This window comes from Typopeltis vanoorti, chromosome 20 (assembly GCF_054136105.1).
Source record: "Typopeltis vanoorti isolate ZY-2024b chromosome 20, IOZ_Tvanoo_1.0, whole genome shotgun sequence".
Taxonomy (NCBI): domain Eukaryota; kingdom Metazoa; phylum Arthropoda; class Arachnida; order Uropygi; family Thelyphonidae; genus Typopeltis; species Typopeltis vanoorti.
The window spans coordinates 86,758,279-86,780,733 of NC_143568.1; the positions used below are offsets into that span (position 1 = coordinate 86,758,279).

The 22,455-nt window shown below is 35.6% G+C and overlaps 1 protein-coding gene across 1 annotated transcript in view; it reads left to right on the plus strand.

Annotated features, from left to right (window-relative positions):
- Positions 1-22,455, plus strand: part of LOC150095633 (serine/threonine-protein kinase Chk2-like) — a 266,187-nt gene that overhangs the window by 123,230 nt on the left and 120,502 nt on the right. Inside the window, exon 9 of the mRNA XM_090409930.1 lies at positions 20,366-20,465. Coding sequence (XP_090266056.1) covers positions 20,366-20,465 — 100 coding nt within the window. The remainder of the gene's footprint in view (positions 1-20,365; positions 20,466-22,455) is intronic.

Here is a 22,455-nt window from a genome sequence, read left to right on the forward strand (position 1 = left end):
TGGGCATGGATGTTTGTGATTGTCTGTGAAAATACTAGTAGTGGTGGTTGGCGGTAGATGGCAATGGTGTAGTTGCGGTGATTATGGAGGAAATAGAAGATCACGGACCAGTCTCACCACGAAGATGTTATTCTCGTAGTCACTCTCATAGTTGGTGGATTTATTTATTTATTTATGCTTATGGCTGCATGAAACTGGTAAGTGAAAAGTACAGTCACAATTTTCAGCAACAAATGAGGAAAATCTTAACATATAAAAGTTCATTACATAAAAGGGACAACCAGCTTTCTAACTCTTTCCTTTTTTTTTTTTTTTTTTTTTAAAATAAAGCAAAAGTAACTTGTCATAATCAAGCCAGGAACAATTATCATCCTACTATAACAAGTATGACAAGGCTGCATGTTCTCGCAACACTTCACAACATAAATGTAGCTGTATCCTAGGTTTAATTAGAGAGCAGTTGTGTGAGAAAACTTGATCCATTAGAGGGGACCCATTTCACATTACATCATCATCTTCTAACATTAGGAGGAGTTCTGTTGATACCATGACGAGGACTATGAAAGTGACTACGAGAATAATCTCTTCGTGGTGAGACTGGTCCGTGATCTTCTATTTCCTCCATAACCACCGTCACACCAGCTACAGGTCACAGTCCAGTATGGAAAGCCAATTCAAGACCTCATCCGTCACTTTGTGGATGTCCTGTGGGTCACCACTGTGAAATTTCTGCCTTGGGCAGTCCTACACAATATGAGTAATCGTCTGAGCCACGGGGAGAACAATCACAACAAGGGTGATCTGACAGCCCCCATTTATGTAGAAGGTAGCCACATCTGCCCTGACTAGTTCTGATCCTGTTTATTGATGACCAAATCTTCTTAGGAAGATCAAAACCAGGCTGCAGAGCGCAGGGATCTTCTACCAGGAAGCCATTTGTTGGTAGATTGTTTTACCAGTGTTCTCTCCATATGTCAGATATTGATGGCAGCGCAGCTGAAGAGAAAGTCTCTCTCGTCCATGGATCAGAGAGGCTTTCTAGATTTGAGGTGTAGACTGGGACTTCTGACCTAATGTCCAATCCTCACCATCTCATGGTGCACCCTGTTGGGTATCTACTTGGATACTGAACGAACGAGGATGGGCGGGTAATTTGGGATTTAGCCGAGCAAATTGTATTCTTATTGGTTAAAAACCAAAATAAAAAATGATGGTACGGCATGACAAAATTTCATGCCGGCTGTAGTGTCGCCTGGTTAAACAAGGTCCCCATTGTTTTCGCCAGGGGAAACAGGGCGAACAGCGAAAAGTCAGCTACTGGAACAAATCTCAAAACACACCCCAACTCAACATCACCAGAGTTAAAGATCGATACTATCAACATAAGAAGCCTGAATGGCAAAGAAATGGAGCTAGCTGAGGAATTAGATAAGTACCAGATCGACATAATAGGGGTGACTGAAACAAAAAAAGACAAAAACTGGTGAGATCTTTCTGAGCAATAAATACAAAACGTTATATTCAGGCAATGACAATCAAGGAAAAGAAAGAGTAGCCATAGTATTCAACACAAAATACAAGGCTAATCTTCTTGAATGGCAGTCAGTCTCAAGTAGAGTGATGTGGGCAAATATGAGAAAATGAGACTTATTTGTGCCTATGGTCCCACAGAAGGTTCTATTAAGGTAGAAGTGGAGGAATTTTTTGAGGCTTTAGAAAAAGCAACTGACACAATGAAAAAGGAAAAGTTGGTCCTCGTTGGGGATCTGAATAGCAGAGTAGGAAATGATTGTAAGACATACAAAAATATTTTGGGAAAATTTGGAGAAAAGAGCGAAGATAATAATAATGGCAAATATCTGTTGGATTTCTGCTCAGGACACGGACTGGTTATTACTAACCATGTTCCAACATAAAAATGTGCACAAATTCATATAGAGAGAAGAGGCAAGGAATAAGAAAAGTCTCATTGACTATGTTATTGTTGATAGTGATGTTTTCTCCCTGGTACAGGACACCGAAGTGTACAGAGGATTTGAAATTGGAAGTGATCACTATTTAGTCTTGAGCAGGATAAAATTGAATTTCCTATTGAAAAGAATAACATGTAAGAAAATTTTAAAGCTAATAAAAGTTGAACAGCTCTCAGATGTGAACTGTAGACTAACATACACCAAGATTATTGAAGAAAAAATGAAAGAGTTTGAGAATAGGAGCCAAAACTTGGACATCCGGTGGCAAGCAAGCCTTGAAGAAAACCCTGATTGATTCTGCCAGAGGCATGTGGTGAGGTTGTCTGCAAGGATAAAAAAATCAGAACTCTCTGGTGGACACAGGAAGTTAAAGAGGCAGTGAAGGAAAATAAGAAAGCATATCAAAAGTTCCTGGCAAATAAGTCAGCTTGTGCTCTTAGAGAATACAGAGACAAATGCAAGAATGCTAAACACTGTGTCAAACTAGCTAAACAAAAGTCATGGGAGGACTTTGGCATGAATATAAAAATAAATATCAAGAGGGTGGCAAAATATTCTGGAGGTTGTTACAGAAGCTTAGAAATGGAGGAAAGAGTGATGTAAAAGGAGTTAGAGATGATAAAGTTGACATGAAAACAGGAGAAAAAGATATCCTTGAAATATGGAGTAATTACTTTGTGAAAAACTGCTAAATGAAACAAGCAGTGATGACAGCACAGTGGTAAAAAACACTGACCAGGCATGCAGTCAGGAATACATATCCATACTTGAAGTAGAAAAAGCCATCAGGCTTGAAATGTGGAAAGGCAGCCGGAGTAGATGATATTCGACAAGGAATGCTGAAGTATGGTGGTATAAGAGTCTTACAGTGGCTGCACTGCATAGTTCAGAAAGACTGGACAAAGGGACGAATTCCCGATCGTTGGAGTAGAGCTCTCATAGTACCGATATATATATATATATATATATATATATATATATATATATAGTGTTCCTGGCAAGATCTGTGCAAGTATACTTGAGAAATGGTTGAGAAGAATTGTGGAAGAAAAGCTTGGTGAAGAACAAGCTTGATTTAGGCCAAATAGAGGCTGTCAGGATCAGATCTTCACTTTATGACAAATAGTCGAGAAAGCATGGGAATATAATAAAGATCTGTATTTAAGTTTTGTCGATTTGGAAAAGGCATATAACAAGGTGCCAAGAGAGAAGCTATTCAATACGCTACAGTTATATGGTGTGAATGGGACATTATATCAAGCAATACTTAGTCTTTATTTGAGTTGTAAGTCAGCATTTAGAATTAAAGGAAGTACAGGAAGATGGTTTAATGTTAAATCTGGTGTGAGACAAGGATGTACATTATCCCCTCTGTTATTCATTATCTATATGGACCACATTACGAAGGAAAGTGGTATTAAACATGATATCAGAATTGGAGATGTTAATGGTCAGGTTTGCTTTATGTGGATGATGTTATGTCTTGTAAATAAATCCGCTACACGTTTGCAAGATTCACTGACTAAATTGAATAACTGTTGTGATAGATATGGTATGAAGGTCAGCATTAAAAAGACAAAGACAATGAAAATATCTAGAATTGTTGAAAATGTCAACTGTGTTGTGAACAGGAAACCTGTGGAACAAATAAAACATTTCAGCTACTTAGGTACGATTTTACTGAAGACGGTAAATGAAATATGGAAATAGACAACAGAATCAACAAAGCTGGTATTGTAGGAAGTCAATTGAATAAATTCATATGGAATAAGAGAGAAATTAGTCAGAAAACTAAATTAGCTGTGTACAAGACAGTGTTCAAACCAGTTTTAACTTATGGATCTGAGAGCTGGGTCAGAAGTAAAACACTTTACCTGAGACTGGAGACATGAGAGTCCTGAGAAAGATTATCGGCGTGAACAGATGGCATCAATGGCAATATCATATTAAAAACGAGGAGGATGTTAGGAAAGAACTTGACATTGTCAACATCCAGGAATGCGTTAGCAGAGCTAATCTCAGGTGGTATGGTCACTTAAACAGAAGAGCCGAAGAAAGATTAGCAAAACAAGCGTTCTCTGCCAGGTTGGTAGGAAAACGACCCAGAGGAAGACCAAGATATAGGTGGATTGATATGGTACAAAGTGCCTTAGACGATAGAAATATAAGATCTGATAATGTTGGAGTCTTGACAAGTAACAGACTGATTTGGAGGAAAATTGTAGATAGGAAGTTAGTAGTAATGTAATTTTTTTTTTTTTTTTCATGTAGTACTATCATATCCTGTGCACCCCTTGAGGGTACATGTCAGGAATTTGATGATGATGACTAGGTGGGTTTATGAGAGTCTGATGTAGGTGCAGGAGTGGGTTGCTCACTGCTTTATTAAATTCCTTAATCGAGGCTTGTCTTCTCCATATATGTGATGGAGCAATGTTAGATAAAACAGGCAGCTAGGAGAGAGCGGTGCTTCTCACTGTCTCACTAATTGTGTGCATGGTAGAATTTAGCTGGGTGTCTATAATGTTAGTGTGTGCTTCTTTCCCAGACAGGGACACAATATTCTGCTGCAGAGAATGCTAGGGCTAGTGCAGATGACCTTAGGACTTCTTCACCACAATCCCAGGTTGTTCCAGCAAGGCCTTGAAATGATATTATTTCGGGTTTTAATTTTATTGGAGAGGTTGTTGATAATGTGCTTTTTATAGGTTAGGCTTCTGTCCAGGCTCACCCCAAGGTATTTTGGATGAGGTTTGTGTTCTACCATTTTTCCACAGAAAGAAAGGTTAAGTTATCGATTCGCCTCTGCATTGTACAGGTGGAATACTGAGAACATTGTTTTCATTGGATTTGGCTTCAAGTACCACTGCTTAAAGTACTCTTCGAGGGTGTTCAGGTCTGTATTCAAGGTTGATTCCAGGTTGGCAAAGGAGGTAGATTGATGTAGGATCATTAGGTCATCAGCATACATATACTTGCTTGAGTTGGTATGCGGTAAGTCGTATACGTAGATGTTAAAAAGTAAAGGAGATAACACAGAGCCCCGAGGAAGACTGTTGTGAAGGAATCTGGGCCTGCTGTTTTTTCTGTCAGTATGGACCCAGATCTTTCTATTGGAGAGAATGGATTCAAAAAGCTGGAAAGTTTTTTTGCAACTTATAATATTTCCTAGCTTTGGAAGAAGGCTCCTGATCCAGACTGTGTGATAAGCTGATGTTAGGTCAGTGAAAGTGGCTCTAGATTTAAGTTTCTTTCTGAAGCCTTCTTCAATCTGTGTTGTCAGGACCTGGTCACAGCAACTTCTTTCTTGCCTGAAGCCAGCTTGTTCAATCAGAAGTGCTCTTTCGATGAGTGGTGAAATTCTTTTAAGGAGAATTCTTTCAGAGAGCTTAAAGGTGGTGCAAAGCAAGGAGATAAGTCGCAGGTTTTTCACATCATTTGGATCTTTCCCTGGTTTGGGCACGGCAATTATTTTGGCTTCCTGCCAGAGCTTTGGTAGTTTACCAGTCATGATGATTTCTGAGAAAAGGGCAGCCTTCCACATTTGGCTTTGTTGGCCAAGATGTTTTAGGAACTCAGGGAGTATACTATCCACTCCTGCAGCTTTGCCATTCTTGGTAAGTTTTAAGGCTATTTGTACCTGTTCCCGAAATACTGGGTGTACGAGTTCAGGAAGCTCAGGTTACATCTTCAGGATTTGTCTGGTGGAAGCTTGTACAGCAATTTTCCTGGTAGAGCTGGGATGAATCTTGGAGGTTTTCAATAAATGGTTAGCCATTTGATCAGGATATAATCAGGTATTGATCAGGTATACTATCCACTCCTGCAGCTTTGCCATTCTTGGTAAGTTTTAAGGCTATTTGTACCTATTCCCGAGATACTGGGTGTACGAGTTCAGGAAGCTCAGGTTACATCTTCAGGATTTGTCTGGTGGAAGCTTGTACAGCAATTTTCCTGGTAGAGCTGGGACGAATCTTGGAGGTTTTCAATAAATGGTTAGCCATTTGATCAGGAGTTATCTCTGTTGTTTTGTGTGTTGTTGGCTCTGCTCCACCTAATTTTCTCGGAAGTGACCAGCTTCTCTGACTAGATGTGACAATCGAGTTCATTGATGGTTGAGATCCATCTTTCCTTTCTGTTTTTATCCAGGGTTGGTTGATATGAGCTCCTTAGCAATAATTGGATCTTCAGTTTCCTCATATTTGGTTAGGAGTTCCTCACTTTCTCTACTCCAACACGGGATATATTGTTTTATGTAGCCTCTAGGGATAGAGGCTTTTACTGCAGATTTGAGTAGTTTAACAAATCTAGGATAGCAATTAGGAGTGGGTGGAATTGCTGTAATGGTTGCTCGATTTGGTTCTGAAATGCGGTCCAGTTGGACCGTTGGATTTGTTAGATTCCATCTAACAATTGGTGTTCCGCTGATGACTGGGATTGATGTTCTTATCTCTATTAATGCAGGATGATATTGACTATTAGGGAATCTTGGATGAGGAGGAGGGGTCAGTCCATCTGATCAGGCCAGGATTGTGCTGGAGGTTTGTAGACATTGTATATGGTGATATTTTGAACTTTAATACCTATGGAGTATTCTATATCAGGAACACTTTGGGTTATATCATTGAGACCAGCCCGGATATAGGTTGCTAGGCCATGCTTGAGGTGGCAGTTATAAGACACGAGAATGAGTCCTGGGATCTTTGGTCTGTTGAGCGCTGTGTCAGGCACATGGGCTTCCTGGAGAGCCAAGACGTCAATTGCTTTATCTTTGGATTTACATAGCCCTTCTATATTTAGAGAACATATCTTGAGGAAGTGTTGATTAGGGGACTATAACATATTTTTCAAAGCTTGCTCTCCACCTAAACAAGCAACGTGATCCTTGTTATTCCAGGTGACAATCGAGCTGTCATGGAACTTTTTATGTTTTGTATTCATCATAATTGTGAGTAGTCCAGGAGGTGTGGAAACCTTTGGACGCCTTATTTTGAGACATTAGCTTTGTGTTGCCTCTGATTCATTTCTGGGGCTGCTTTCGTCTGAAGCACCAATAATGTACCACAAGACAACACTACTGCCAGGGGGTGTTGGTGGATTGAGTGGTGGAGACAGAGTTGAAGAACAGGTGCCCTTCCTCGATGAGTCTTTGGACTCCCTGGAGGTGTCAAATAATAAAAATAATAACAGAAGTTGTCAGGATCAGATTTTCACTTTATGACGAATAGTTGAGAAATCACGGGAATATAACAAAGATCTGTATTTAAGTTTTGTAAATCTGGAAAAGGCTTATGAGTAGGTGTCAAGAGAGAAGCTATTCAAAATGCTACAGTTATATCGTGTCCATGGGACATTATATCAAGCAATACTTAGTCTTTATTTCAGTTGCAAGTCAGCAGTTAGAATCGAAGGAAGTACAGGAAGATGGTTTAATGTAATATCTGGTGAAAGACAAGGATGTACATAATCCCCTTTGTTATTCATTATCTATATGGATCACATTATGAAGGAAAGTGGTATTAAACCTGATATCAAAATTGGAGATGTTAGTGTCAGCTCTTTGCTTTATGCGGATGATATTATACTGCTAAATAAATCCACTACAAGTCTGCAAGATTCTCTGACTAAAGTGAATAACTGTTGTAATAGACGGTATGAAGGTCAGCATTATGAAGACAAAGAGAATGAAAATAGGCAACAAGATTGAAAATATCAGCTGCATTGTGAATGTCATGATGGTACAACATGACAAAATTTCATGTCGGCTGGGGCGTCGCCAGGTTAAACAAGGCCCCCGTTGTTTTCGCCAGGGTGAACAGCGAAAAGTCAGCTACTGGAACAAATCTGAAAACACATCCCCAACTCAACATCACCAGAGTTAAAGATCGATACTATCAACATAAGAAGCCTGAATGGCAAAGAAATGGAGCTAGTTGAGGAATTAGATAAGTATCTGATTGACATAATAGGGGTGACTGAAACAAAAAAGACAAAAACTAGTGAGATCTTTCTGAGCAATAAATACAAAATTATATATTCAGGCAATGGCAATCAAGGAAAAGAAAGAGTAGCCATAGTATTCAACACAAAATGCAAGGCTAATCTTCTTGAATGGCAGGCAGTCTCAGGCAGGGTGATGTGGGCAAATATGAGAAGGGGGAACTGGACTATGAGACTTATTTGTGCCTATGGTTGCACAGAAGGTTCTACTAAGGTAGAAGTGAAGTAATTCTTTGATGCTTTAGAAAAAGCAACTGACACAATGAAAAAGGAAAAGTTGGTCCTTGTTGGGGATCTGAATAGCAGAGTAGGAAATGATTGTAAGACATACAAAAATATTTTGGGAAAATTTGGAGAAAAAAAGCAAAGCTAATAATAATGGCAAATACCTGTTGGATTTCTGCTCAGGACATGGACTGGTTATTACTAACACCATGTTCCAACATAAAAATGTGCACATATTCACATGGAGAGAAGAGGCAAGGAATAAGAAAAGTCTCATTGACTATGTTATTGTTGATAGTGATGTTTTCTACCTGGTGCAGGACACCAGAGTGTACAGAGGATTTGAAATTGGAAGCGATCACTATTTAGTCTTGACCAGGATAAAATTAATTTCATATTGAAAAGAATAACATGTAAGAAAGTTTTAAAGCGAATAAAAGTTGAGCAGCTCTCAGATGTGAACTGTAGACAAAAATACAGAAAGATTATTGAAAAGAAAATGAAAGAGTTTGAGAACAGGAACCAAACCTTGGAGATTCGGTAGCAAGCAAGCCTTGAAGAAAACCCTGATTGATTCAGCCAGAGAGGCATGTGGTGAGGTTGTCTGCAAGGATAGAAAAATCACAACTTCATGATCGACACAGGAAGTTAAAGAGGCAGTGAAGGAAAATAAGAAAGCATATCAAAAGTTCCTGGCAAATAAGTCAGCTTTTGCTCTTAGAGAATACAGAGACAAATGTAAGAAAGCGAAACACTGTGTAAAACTAGCTAAACAAAAGTCATGGGAGGACTTTAGCAAGAACATAGAAAATAAATATCAAGAAGGTGGTAAGATATACTGGAGGTTGTTGAAGAAGCTTAGAAATGGAGGAAAGGAGTTATAGTGATGTAAAAGGGGTTAGAGATGATAAAGGTGAGATGAAAACAGGAGAAAAAGATATCCTTGAAGTATGGAGTAATTTGAAAAATTGCTAAATGAAACAAGCAGTGATGGCACAGTGGTAAAAAAACACTCAACAGGCATATCATTGAATATGCCTGTTGAGAGAAAAGCTTTAATGGCTTTTCTACTTCATACTTGAAGTAGAAAAAGCCATCAAAGGCTTGAAATGTGGAAAGGCAGCAGGAGTAGATGATATTTGACCAGAAATGCTGAAGTATGGTAGTAAAGTCTTACAGTGGCTGCACTGCATAGTTCAGAAAGCCTGGACAGAGGGACGAATTCCTGATGATTGGAGTAGAGCTCTAATAGTACCCATATATAAAAAGGGAAATAAAACTGAATGTGAGAATTACAGAGGTATTTCTCTACTGAGTGTTCCTGGCAAGATCTATGCAAGTATTCTTAAGAAACGGTTGAGAAGAATTGTGGAAGAAAAGCTTGGTGAAAAACAAACTGGATTCAGCCAAATAGAGGATGTGAGGATCAGATATTCACTTTACTACAAATAGCTGACAAAGCATGGGAATATAACAAATTTCTGTATTTAAGTTTTGTCGATCTGGAAAAGGCATATGACAAGGTGCCAAGAGAGAAGCTATTCAATACGCTACAGTTATATGGTGTCAATGGGGCATTATATCAAGCAATACTTTGTCTTTATTTGAGTTGCAAGTCAGCAGTTAGAATTGAAGGAAGTACAGGAAGATGATAATATTAAATCTGGTGTGAGAGAAGAATGTACATTATCTCCTCTGTTATTCATTATCTACATGGATCACCTTATGAAGGAAAGTGGTATTAAGCATGATCTCAGAATTGGAGATCATGTTTAATACCAAAGTCAGCTCTTTGCTTTATGCGGACGATGTTATATTTCTAAATAAATCCGCTACAAGTTTGCAAGATTCCCCGACTAAATTGAATAACTGTTGTCATAGATATGATATGAAGGTCAGTATTAAAAAGACAAAGACAATGAGAAAAGGTAGAATTGTTGAAAATGTTCAACTGTGTTGTGAACGGGGAACCTGTGGAACAAGTAAAACATTTCAGCTACTTAGGCATGATTTTTAGTGAAGATGGAAAATTAAGTATGGAAATAGACAACAGAATCAACAAAGCTGGTATGGTAGGCAGTGAATTGAATAAATTCATATGGAAGAAGAGAGAAATTAGTCAGAACCCTAAATTAGCTATATACAGGACAGTGTTCAAACCAATTTTAACTTATGGATCTGAGAGCTGGGTCAGAAGTAAAACACTTGACCAAAGACTAGAGACTGGAGATATGAGAGTCCTGAGAAAGATTATAGGCATGAACAGATGGCATCATTGGCAATATGATATTAAAAATGAGGATATTAGGAAAGAACTGACATTGTCAGCATTCAGGAATGCATTAGCAGAGCTAATCTCAGGTGGTATGGCCACTTAAACAGAATTGGCAAGGAAAGATTAGCAAAACAAGTGTTCTCTGCCAGGTTGGCAGGAAAACGACCCAGGGGAAGATCAAGATATAGGTGGATTGATACGGTACAAAGTGCCTTAGATGATAGAAATATAAGATCTGATAATGATAATGTTGGAGTCTTGACAAGTAATAGACTGATTTGGAGGAAAATTGTAGATAGGAAGTTAGTAATGATGTAAATTTTTCATGTAGTACTATCATATCCTGTACCCCCCTTGAGGGTACATGTCAGGAATTTGATGATGACTGCATTGTGAATGGAGAACCTATAGAACAAATAAAACATTTCAGCTGATTAGGCACGATTTTTAGTGAAGATGGTAAATTAAATATGGAAATAGACAACAGAATCAACAAAGCTGATATGGTATGATAGTATGGTAGGAAGTCAACTGAATAAATTTATATGGAATAAGAGAGAAATTAGTTAAAACACTAAATTAGCTGTATACAAGACAGTATTCAAACCAGTTTTAACTTATTCATCTGAGATCTGGGTCAGAAGTAAAACACTTGACCAAAGACTAGAGGCTGCAGATATAAGAGTCCTGAGAAAGATTAGGGGCATGAACAGATGACATCAATGGAATGTCATATTAAAAACGAGGATAATAGAATAGAACTTGACATTGTCAGCATGCAGGAATGCATTAGCAGAGGTAATCTCAGATGGTATGGTCACCTGAACAGAATGGAAGAGGAAATATTAGCAAAACAAGTGTTCTCTGCCAGGTTGGCAGAAAAACGACCCAGAGGAAGACCAAGATATAGGTGGATCAATATGGTAAAAAGTGCCTTAGAAGGTAGAAATAAAAGATCTGATAATGTTGGAGTTTTGACATGTAACAGACTGATTTAGAGAAAAATTGTAGCCAGGAAGTTAGTAATTATATAAATTTTTCATGTAGTACTATCATATCCTGTACACCCCTTGAGAGTACATGGCTGGAATTTGATGATGAAGAATAAAAAATTTTAAAAGTGAGATTAAAAATATTATTATAACTATGAAACATATGTACATGAAGGGTGAAACTTTCAAAGAGCATTTAGAGGCTGGAGTGTTTTTAATCAGCTTTGTTTAGTGGATGTGATGATGAACTTTTGCTGAAGGTCTAAAAATTATGGTGTCTCAAATTTTAGGCAGTCTACAGCTTTTTGGGTGACAGACTGTGCTATGGATACAGATCATTGGATTCACTTGGGGGACGGGACTGCCTCTTATAGTGAAACAGATTTAAATCAGAGAGACTATTTAAATTAAGGGGATATTAAATCCCACATTGTTTCAAAACCAAATAAGAAACTCAAAGATCAGAATCAAAGAGTTTCATGCCGAATATAGTAAACTATAAAGGTATCGACGACTACTACTGTAAGCTAAAGCACGTAGTACAAAGTACATTGTACAAACTAGTGCAACTCGTAGCAAAGGTGGATAAGGCTCTGATCACTATTCTTAGTATTTTCCATAATGTAAAACCTATCTCCCTAGGAGATATATTATGTTATACATTATGGTGGGAGGTCACTACCCACACCGGTTTCTACCTTTATTGAGGTTTCATCAGTGAGTAGGTAGACCAAATTGATATGAAAAGAACTTATATACTTTGCTATACGAGTTGTCAGAAAGGTGCACCCATTAAATTACTTAAATATAAAGATAAAGAGTCAATAGGCTTCACTTCATATTGAGCAAAATATATAGGAATAGTAAATTCTATTCACTTTTCTGTTATATGTATGAAGCCGTTATTTAAAAAATTGTTATTATTATTATTAAGAGAGACCTCCAGGAAGTCAGGGACTCATCAAGGCTACTATGTCTACGTTGGACCTCCCTAGTTTCAAGGAATGATAAAAAGTCGAAATGCGTAAATATGTAAGGTTTAGGTTGTTCAAATTTTCCAGATACTCTACAAGTTCCATCCAAATTTTTTTTTTTTTTACAAAAATTTGGTGAGTTTTCCTTCTTATTTGTACAATTTCGACACCATCGTCAATACACTTAAATAGTAGTAACACATTGAAACTAGGGAGGTCCAGTGTGGACACCCTGTACCATGTCTAAGGCACATGTCCCTATTAAACGCCTATTAACTAATTTCTTTAAGTTGGGAGAATATTGTAGTGCTGTGGCAGATTCCAGAAATAGTCTCTCTGAATATAAAGATAAAGAGTCAATAGGCTTCACTTCAGCGATGTAACACTATTTAAATTATCATCATCATCTCATCCAATTGGTAATGGGTTGAGTCCACTAAGAAGAAAGGTTCTCCACTTATCGCGATCTTTAGCCATCTCAATCATGACTCTATAACTGGGTAGATGTGAATGTTCTTTCAGCAACTTTATCCAAGTACTTCTGGGTCTGCCTCTAGGTCTTTTTCTTCCGATATATCCATTCAGAGCTAAATATGGGAGTCTATGAGGGGCCATTCTCTGAATATGACCAAACCATCTCAGTTGATGCTTAATGATTGTGTCTCTTATATTATCTGTGAAGTCTAAATCTGTTCTGACTTGATCATTAGTCTTGTGTTGCATCCAGTGGGTGTTATTAATTTTTCTGAGATATTTCATTTCAAATGCTTGAAGTTTCTTGATTGGTTGTTAAGTTAATCTCCAAACTTCTGAAGCATAAGTAGCCATTGGGATAATAATTGTTTTATATAATTTTAGACTCGTTGGGATTTTTTTATTTTTCCATATTTTGTTTAGTTTATTCATGTTGGTCCAACCTAGGTTTAGCCTGTTTTACTGTTTCCATATTGTTGAGGTTTACTAGATATAAGACTGCCAAGATAAACATATTTATTAACTTGTTCCAGCAGGTGATTTTCAAAATTTATAGAAATATTTTCTTCTTCTCTACCTATCTTCATTATTTTTGTTTTATGAAGATTTATTTTCATACCATAAGTTTTACAAGAGTCATTTAAAATATTAATAGTTTTTTCTAGCTGTGGTTTAGAATCTGCTAAAATAATGATATCATCCGCGTATTTTATGTGATTAATGTTGGTACCATTGATTTTTACACCTGGTTCATCGGCTATGGTTTTACAGACTTCTTCTAGGAAGTAGATAAAGAGTTGAGGTGAGAGAGGGCATCCCTGCATTACACCTTTCTCGACTCTGAAATTCTCGGTTTTAATGTTGTTTGTTTTAACAAAAGCTTTGGTGTCTCCATAATAATTTGTAATAAATTTTCAAATATCAGAATCCATTTTTACGTTTTTTAGGATAGTAATCAATTTATTTCTATTAACTGAATCAAAGACTTGCTTAAAATCTATAAAACAACAGTAAATGGGCAGGTTGTATTCCCAATATTTTTCTGCTATATTATTAATTGTAAAGATATGGTCTATAGTGGATCTATGTGGCCTGAATCCTGCTTGGTTTTCCTCTATGATTTTTTCTGTAAGCACCTGTGTTCTCTTTTGTATAATTCGAATGAATAGTTTATAACTATGACTTAAGAGTGTTATGGGTCTCTGTAATTTTGACATATTCTTTTGTCTCCTTTTTTGTGAATTGGTATAATAATTCCTGTTTTCCAGTCAGTTGGAATTACTCCAGTATAAAGAATTTGATTAAATAAATTCATTAAGAAATTAATGGCTTCCTTGCTACCATATTTCCATAGATATTTCATCTTTACCTGTAGCTTTCATTTAGTTTATTGCATTTATAATTTCTGCTGAGGTTATGGGTGGTGCCTTTTCATATATCATCTTTTCTGTTATACTTTCCTCCTCCTGTTCTTTTTGAAATAATGTTTGATAGTAGTCCTTCCAAATTATTTTAATATTTTGTATTGACTCAGTTTCTAGATTGTTTTTATCTTTCATTGTTAATGGTTTATCTTTATAGATCTTAGTTAATTCTTTGATAATTTTGTATACCGTTTTATTTTCATTTCTTTTATTAGCTTCTTCGCAGAGTTTTGCTTTTTTCTCCAACCAGTTATTTTTGGCAGATATGCATATTTTATCAATTTTGTTTTTAAGATTCTTATAATGTTGTTTATTTTCTCCTGTATTTTTTATATTTAATATATGCTTTGCTGTTCTTTTTTCTTCTAAAGTATTTAGAATTTCAGGGATTATCCATTCATGATTTGGTCTTGATGTTGTACCAAGTATGTTTCTTGCTGTAGTTGTAACAATTTTTTTACCTTGATTCCATGTATTTTCTATATTGTCATAGGATAATCTTCTAATCTCATTTCCTATTAGTGTCTGATAATTATCTTACATAGATTTCTCTTTCAGTTTTGACAGGTCAACTTTGTTGATAGGAGCTCATGATTTACGTTACTTGAATTTTAGTTTAATTTTTGCTGCTAGCAGTTCATGATCAGTGTCGAAGTCTGGAGTTTTTAAAGTTCTAACATTTTGCACTGATGATTTCCAATTGCGTTTGATTAGATAATCAATACAGTTCTTTGTTGTACCATCTGGTGAGGTCCATGTGTATTTGTGGGAAGGTCTATGGGAAAAAAGGGTGTTACAGATAAATAGATTATTTGCTTTACAAAATTCTAAAATTCTTTCACCTCTTTCATTTCTGTTATCAACTCCGAACCTGCCCATAACATCCTCCGTGCCTGGGATGAACTTCCCAATTTTGGCATTAAAATCTCCCATCACTATTAATATATCTTTCTTATTGATCTTGTCTATTAGATCTTGCAACTTATCATAAAAGGTATCAATTTCTTCATCTTCGTGAGACTGGTCAGGAGCATAGATTTGAATAATTGTAAAGTGAACATTTTTTTTCTTTACCTTTTAATCTGATAGCGATCATTCTTGGGCTATGTGGTTCTATGGCCATGACTGCATTTATAGACTATTATTCACTAAAATGGCAACTCCTTCTCTATGTATATTGGCCTCTCTGCCCGAGTAGAATAGTTTTCCTGAATTTAGATTTATAACTCCTTCTCCTGTCCAATGGGTTTCAGCCAAACCTAAAATGTCCCATTTAATCCTAGCAAGTTCTTTTTCCATCAAATTTATTTTCCCAAGTTTTAACAGTGTCCTTATATTTAAGGTTAAGAGATGCGAAATGCTATTGGCTGACCACGTACTAAACTTCTCGACTGCTCCCTGTGATCTAGGATCAGTTGCATCGGTTTCCTCGGACACAGTAACATTCTCTTGACACAGTGGAGACTTCTGATTCATAGGGTTGAATGGCAGAATAATGCAGCCGGCTTGCCACTCCTCTGCTGCATCCTTTGGTCCACGACTCCTTATTGTTTATTCGGAGCAACCCATTGGGGTTTCCCTCATCCACCACCCGAGGGACGTGCCTGGTAGGAGTCAGGTCTCCCCCATTTATATTAAAGGGATATTAAATCCCACATTATTTCAAAACCGAATAAGAAACTCAAAGATTGGAATCAAAGAGTTTCATGCCGAATATAGTAAACTATAAAGGTATCGGCGACTATTAGCATAATCTAAAGCACGTAGTACAAACTAGGGTAACTCATAGCAAAGGTGAATAAAGCTCTGATCACTATTCTTAGTATTTTCCATACTAAATTGAATAATTGTAAAACCCATCTCCTAGGAGATGTATGATGTTATACATTATGGTGGGAGGTCACTAACCAGACCAGTTTCGACCTTTATTGAGGTCTCATCAGTGAGTAGGTAGACCAAATTAATATCAAGGGTATAGCGAAAAGAACTTGTATACTTTGCTATACGAGTTGTCAGAAAGGTGCACTCATTAAATTACTTAAAGATAAAGAGCCAATCCATATGAGGATAGATTGAAGTTGTGTGGGTGCAGAGTTTAGCTGACATTTGCAGGAGATGGGACATGATAGAAACTTATAAGTTAATAAAGAGATTCTGTAAGATTGACATAAAAGAAAATTTTCAATACATCTGGAGAACAAGGGCTCATCCCCTGGAAGTTGTGCAATAATTTGTTTATTAAGTGATGCAGACTAGATTTTTTGCTTGGAGAGTGGTGAATGAGTTTAATGCATTGTCAGAGGTAGTGGTGAGTGCTCTTAACAGTGATTGAGTTAAAGGAGAGGTATGATTGGTATTCCATGAATAATGGTTAGTATGGGTCTACTAAAGTGAGTATTTGACTCAATGGAGATACCCCATATAATAATATCTCATGTAAAAAAAAGTAAGAAAGCAGGTTGGATATAATTTAGAAGTTGCTTCATTGCTAACACATATTATTGATGCTACTGTTACGATATTGCTCAAATTTGAGAAGGAAATTTACATTCTCTACAATTATAGCAATTATGTCAGTGAAGTAACTGCTTCTGTTTGCAGTCATCATCATCATGTCCTCCTAATTTCTCACTACTTCCTTTGCATTTTTACACAAGATTTTTTATATGTTACTTTTTTTACACTGAGATAGATAAAGCAGTCAAGGAATAACTGGTGCCATTAGTGCAGAATTTGTCTGTAATATTTCACTTTTTCTCTCTCGTTTATAAGAATACTTCCCTTTCAATAACTGTCTCTGATGCAGAGTATTTTAACCACCTGAATAGCGACATTGATAAAATATATCAAAATATACACTTTATATCCATGTTATTTCTATAATATTGAAAAGTTATATTAACTTTAATGGATGCTTTGCATCCATGTAATTATGGACATAATATACATCTGAAGGCTGGTATAATGGTCAATAATAAGGTGATATTTTATTATGTCGCTTTATTACTTACATATGGGAAATATATGACTTCGGCATTAATTCAAACTCGTGTCTCTTCTAGGTCTGGCTCCCACTGATGAGATCCTAATAAAGGTTAAAATTGGTCTAGGTGGTGAACCTTCCTATAATGCATAACAATATATACTTATGAAAGGAAGTATGCTTTGCATTATGGGATACTATGGCAATTGATATGATGTCATCAGCCTCTGTACTCAAATAGCCTACTTGTGAAGATTCTTTATGCACAAATTTTGTATGCTTACAGTTGGATAAAGGATGAAACAATAATATAATTTTTTGACAAGTTCAATTTAAACTACTATTTTTATTCTATATGTTGAGTTTAGAAAGTAAGAAAGCTATAGCTAAAAGAGGTGAGGAAAAGATAGAGAAAGCTGGAATAATTTCAGATCTAGTTTAGAGAAAGAGAGAGAGAGATTTAACAAAATTCAGTCGAATAGCTTATAACATTTTAAATAATTTTTGAATCAAGAAATAAGAAAGAATGTGAGAATCGGTATGACTGATAAAACCACATGGCTACAATATTTTTAGGATTTCTGATCACATACTATGAATGAATTACAAATATCACAATCCAAAAATAATTTCTTAAAACATATTAAGAATTAAATGATATATTAAATAGCTTCAAAAACAATAAATCACCTGGACAAGATAGTATTAGCATGGAACTATTCAAATATGCTGATGAAACTCTTCAAGACTTACAGATTTCCTGAACAGAATATGGAATAGGAAAGAACCACCAGAATCCTGATAGAAGACCATATTTATTCTAGTTTATAAAAAGACAACTGTAAAGACTATGTGAAAATTATATCTAGTAATCTGTAATCTTTATAAGTATAACTTCATAGCAGTCAAATTAGGAAATGAAATATCAGATTGGAAACCAATACATAGTGGCATATGACAAGGTGTTTCCTTTTATCACTATTACTTTTTAATGTAGGACATTGGAGACGTGACAGTTCATGGAAACATCCCAACACACTGTTATATTCAGATGATCAGGTATTTCTGGCCAATAATGAAGACAAATTGCAATATTCTGTGCAACATTTAAATTTTATGGGATTGGGAAAGCTATTACTGCAGGATAGACATGACTGGATTTTTTGGTTGTATAAGGAGCAAGCTGAAAAATTAAATATAGAAAGATCGACTTGAAAAATCATATTTTTATGGCCTTTCAAGGAAAGGAACCAATTTGAAGTAAAATATTACTGAAAATCCATCTTAGTTATAATCTAACTTATAAAGAAGGCATCGACATTAATAATAAAATTCAGTCGCATATAACAAGGTGTTGACTTTTATTACTATTACTCTTTAATGTAGGACATTGGAGACTTGACAGTTCATGGAAACATCCCATTATGAAGTCTTAACACATTGTTATATAGAAGTACAGCCAAACACTTAGAATAATTAATAAAGTTTTTAATTCAACAAAAGTAAAGAGGCATACCAGAATTAAAGCATAAAGGACATTAGCAAGACAATACTTACTGATAGTCTGGAAAGCCCAGATTATCAGAAAACAACATGAACAGTGGTTTACATTAGCTGAAATCATATTTAAGCTAATGAACTGAACTGGATGAAAAACAAAAATATAATGAATAAACTAAATATGATACTTGTAATCTTGCTGATCCTGTCCATCTGTTTACATGTTGTAACTATTTTTGTCTATGTTGTATCCAGCAATACAGACGAAAATAGTTGCAACATGTAAACAGATGGACAAGATCAGGAAGACCAGTCAAGATGTGGCTTGAAATTGTAAAAGGCCACTAGACCTAGGGATGATGATGTTGACTTTTTTGGTCCATGTGTGCAAAGCCTTTGCTTTGTAACTGATAAGCAGCAAATATTAAGTACACTAAAGTATTTATGGATAGTTTTAAAAACTATTGCCCCCCCCTCCAAAAAAAAAAAAAAATAAGGAAAAAAAAAATCTGCATTCAGTAAATTATTTCAATCACATGGTATAATACCACTGCCTGGCATGATGACCTGAAATAGCATAAAACTGTGTTTGCCCAGAGTAGCATTTTCGCTAACCTATTAGTACTAATGCATTATAGGTTTTAAAGCAAATGGGATTACACACAGGGGGGGATATATATACATACACAGTTAAAGCATCTTGGAATTTTTCTCTTGTGAAAAAAAATTCTCTGGAGATGTCGATCTTGGTCTGAAAATATTAAATTCCTGAAGGTTTTTTGAGATTCATAGCTCAAGCAGAACTTCTCTATAGAAAGCATATATTACAGTATGTTCTAATTTTGGATTGATGGATGCTTTTCATGAAGTAGCATACAGTTTCAGGAGCCCTCTTCTTTTTAGATCTTAGAGGTTTGTTTATGATGAATATTATGTTATTAAGAAAAATGAGATCATTGTTTTATTTTTGGTTAAGGATGAATATTAAATATAATAATGGATGATTAGCCTGAGTTGAATGTTTTATGATAGCTTTTTAAATGCAGTAAAAAACTAGATGCAGAGATATTTGCAATTTAAATAAAGTTTAGCCTTTTTTTTTTTTTTTTTTTCACATACATTATATACCTGAAATGGGAGTTCAGCTTATTGAATTGGTTAAAGATGCCAGCTGTTGATAATTGTCAGAGATACAGTCAGTTCTAATTCTACTTGGAGTGACCAAAGGAATAATTTGTTATAGTTAGTGAAAGGAAGGTTTTTTATAGCAGTTTTTTAAAAATAGCATGAACGCTATGAGCCATTGGCCTGGACTTTTTGATAGTTATAATGAGCAAATTTTTTAGAGAAACCAGTCATACCAAACTGCTGTGTTTGTTTTAACTTTTACCATAGAGTATATTAATATATGTGCATTGACTGACTCTGTTTAGTTCTAAGCATAGTTATTTAAGTTTTCATGGTTGAATAATAGAGTTTCAGACAACGATATACTTATATTAAAAAAAAGTGTAGTCTCTAATTTATTAGAAATTTTATTTGTAGGTCGGAAGGTGGGTCACTCTTTGATCGAATAGTCAGCATGGAGAAACTTTCAGAATCAACAACCAAGCTACTATTTTATCAGATGATTATTGCTGTTCAGGTTAGGATTTCTTTCTTTCTTATTAATTTTTTAATTTTATTTTTTAATTCTAGTAAATTAGGGATGAGGAGGATTCTAGTAAAATGAAAAAACATCTCATTTGCAACAGAAGTCATCAGTTTTAGCACGAACATTTTATGTGAAGAAAAGTATTTTTTTCTTATATCTTGAACTCATTTACCAAAACCAATATAATAAAGTTCTTCCACACCTACAAGTATAGTAAATATAGAATAACAAGTAGGTGGAAATGCATGAACAGAAATGTACAAGTGTTTATGAGATTTTTAGTTTATACTACTGATGGTAAAAATAAATGCCATTTAAATAATGAAATTCTTTAATTGCAAAAATTTGATTCTTTTTTTCTAGTTACACAAGTATTTTCAGGTATATGTTACCTGTAAATCTGCAAATCACAGGTATAAAGCAGTGTTACAAAGAAGTGTGGAATTCACTGTGAATTGCAGCAATGTGCAACACATAGCAGAAATTTTAGGCCAATATCAGTTTCTTACGTAGCACCTTGACACAGGACTGCTTTTATTTTAGTTATGAAGATAAATTCTTCTTTTTTAAACTTTTGACTAAAGTGGCACCTTAACAGCCCAATATATGTCTCAGAGTTGCTTTCATTCCTTACATATTTTGAAATTCTCGAAATTATGTTTCCATTTATAACTATGATTGGATTACCAAATTTTAATCGAGCATTTTTTTCCCTTCAACATTTGATCCATTTAATTTTGTTCACCCAGGATTCTCCAGCTTTACTGGTTTGATATCCTTGATGGATATCTATCCATTTCCATTCAAGTTGAAAATTTTTTCTTTAAATCACCATTAATTTGTCTATAATATAATATCTAAAAGCTCATGGACTGGCAACAAGAGATTTATGTGACTGGTAGTATGACTATATCAGCAGGTATTTATAGTATTGCAATTAAGAATTAAACTACTTATCAGTATAGTTTAATTCGCAATTGTATATACAGTTGCTTTCAAAATGAGTGATATGAAACGGCAAAGGGTTTCTGCCTAGTTTTATTTTATACTAAATAAACTGCCTCACAGACCTATGAAATGTTACACACAGCTATCATCAGGAAATTATCACTCTGTCCAAACAAGTTCATTTAACACATCAAAAACATGATGAATATTTTTTTTTTAACTGTGAAGGAGTTGTGCATCAGAAATTGCATGGATTGCAGAAATCAGAACATGGAGAAGGTGATTGTGAATGTGGAAAAGAATGAAAGAGCTAAAATGACTGTGATTGCAGAATCAGACTAGAGCATGACTGAAGCCACAAAAGTGGGCATAACTGCACAACTGGAAGAGCATGACTGATGAAGAAAAAATGAGAGTGATTGGCAATGCGAGAGAGCATGATATGCCAGAATGCAAGACTGAGATGATAAGATGGGAAAAAAGTTGGGGTTCTTCATGAAAATCGATGTTTGGTGGATATGAATGGAAGAGTGAAAGAAGATAGTGGAGGAAAGGAGGTGGTGAATAATTCAAGAATGGCATTACATGGAGAGTCCATTATTAAAGGTATAGTAGATGAGAGGTGCACAAAATATGTTTTTTTAAGTAGGGAGGATGAACAGAGTGATGGATGCTTTGGATATTAGAAGTAAACATGCAAGAAAGTTAGTGGTAGTAGTGAGAATGTGTGTGATTGATTTGGTTGGTACAGGAGGAATGCAAAAATGGATATCAGAAGATTATTGAACAAGTGAAAGATAGCAGTGTGAGAGAAAGAGTATTTACAAGTACTGTGTTGCCCAGGGATGACAATGATGAGTTGATGCAATGAGCAAAAATCATGAATGATATGCTAGCATACTTTATGAGAAGAAAGAGGTGCAGTTTGTTGATGTGTAGAATGTATTTGAAGAATGAATGAAATTGTATAAAAGACATTGATTGCTTTAAAATGGATTTTGTGTAAACTAACCGGAGAGACTGTTGCTAGAGG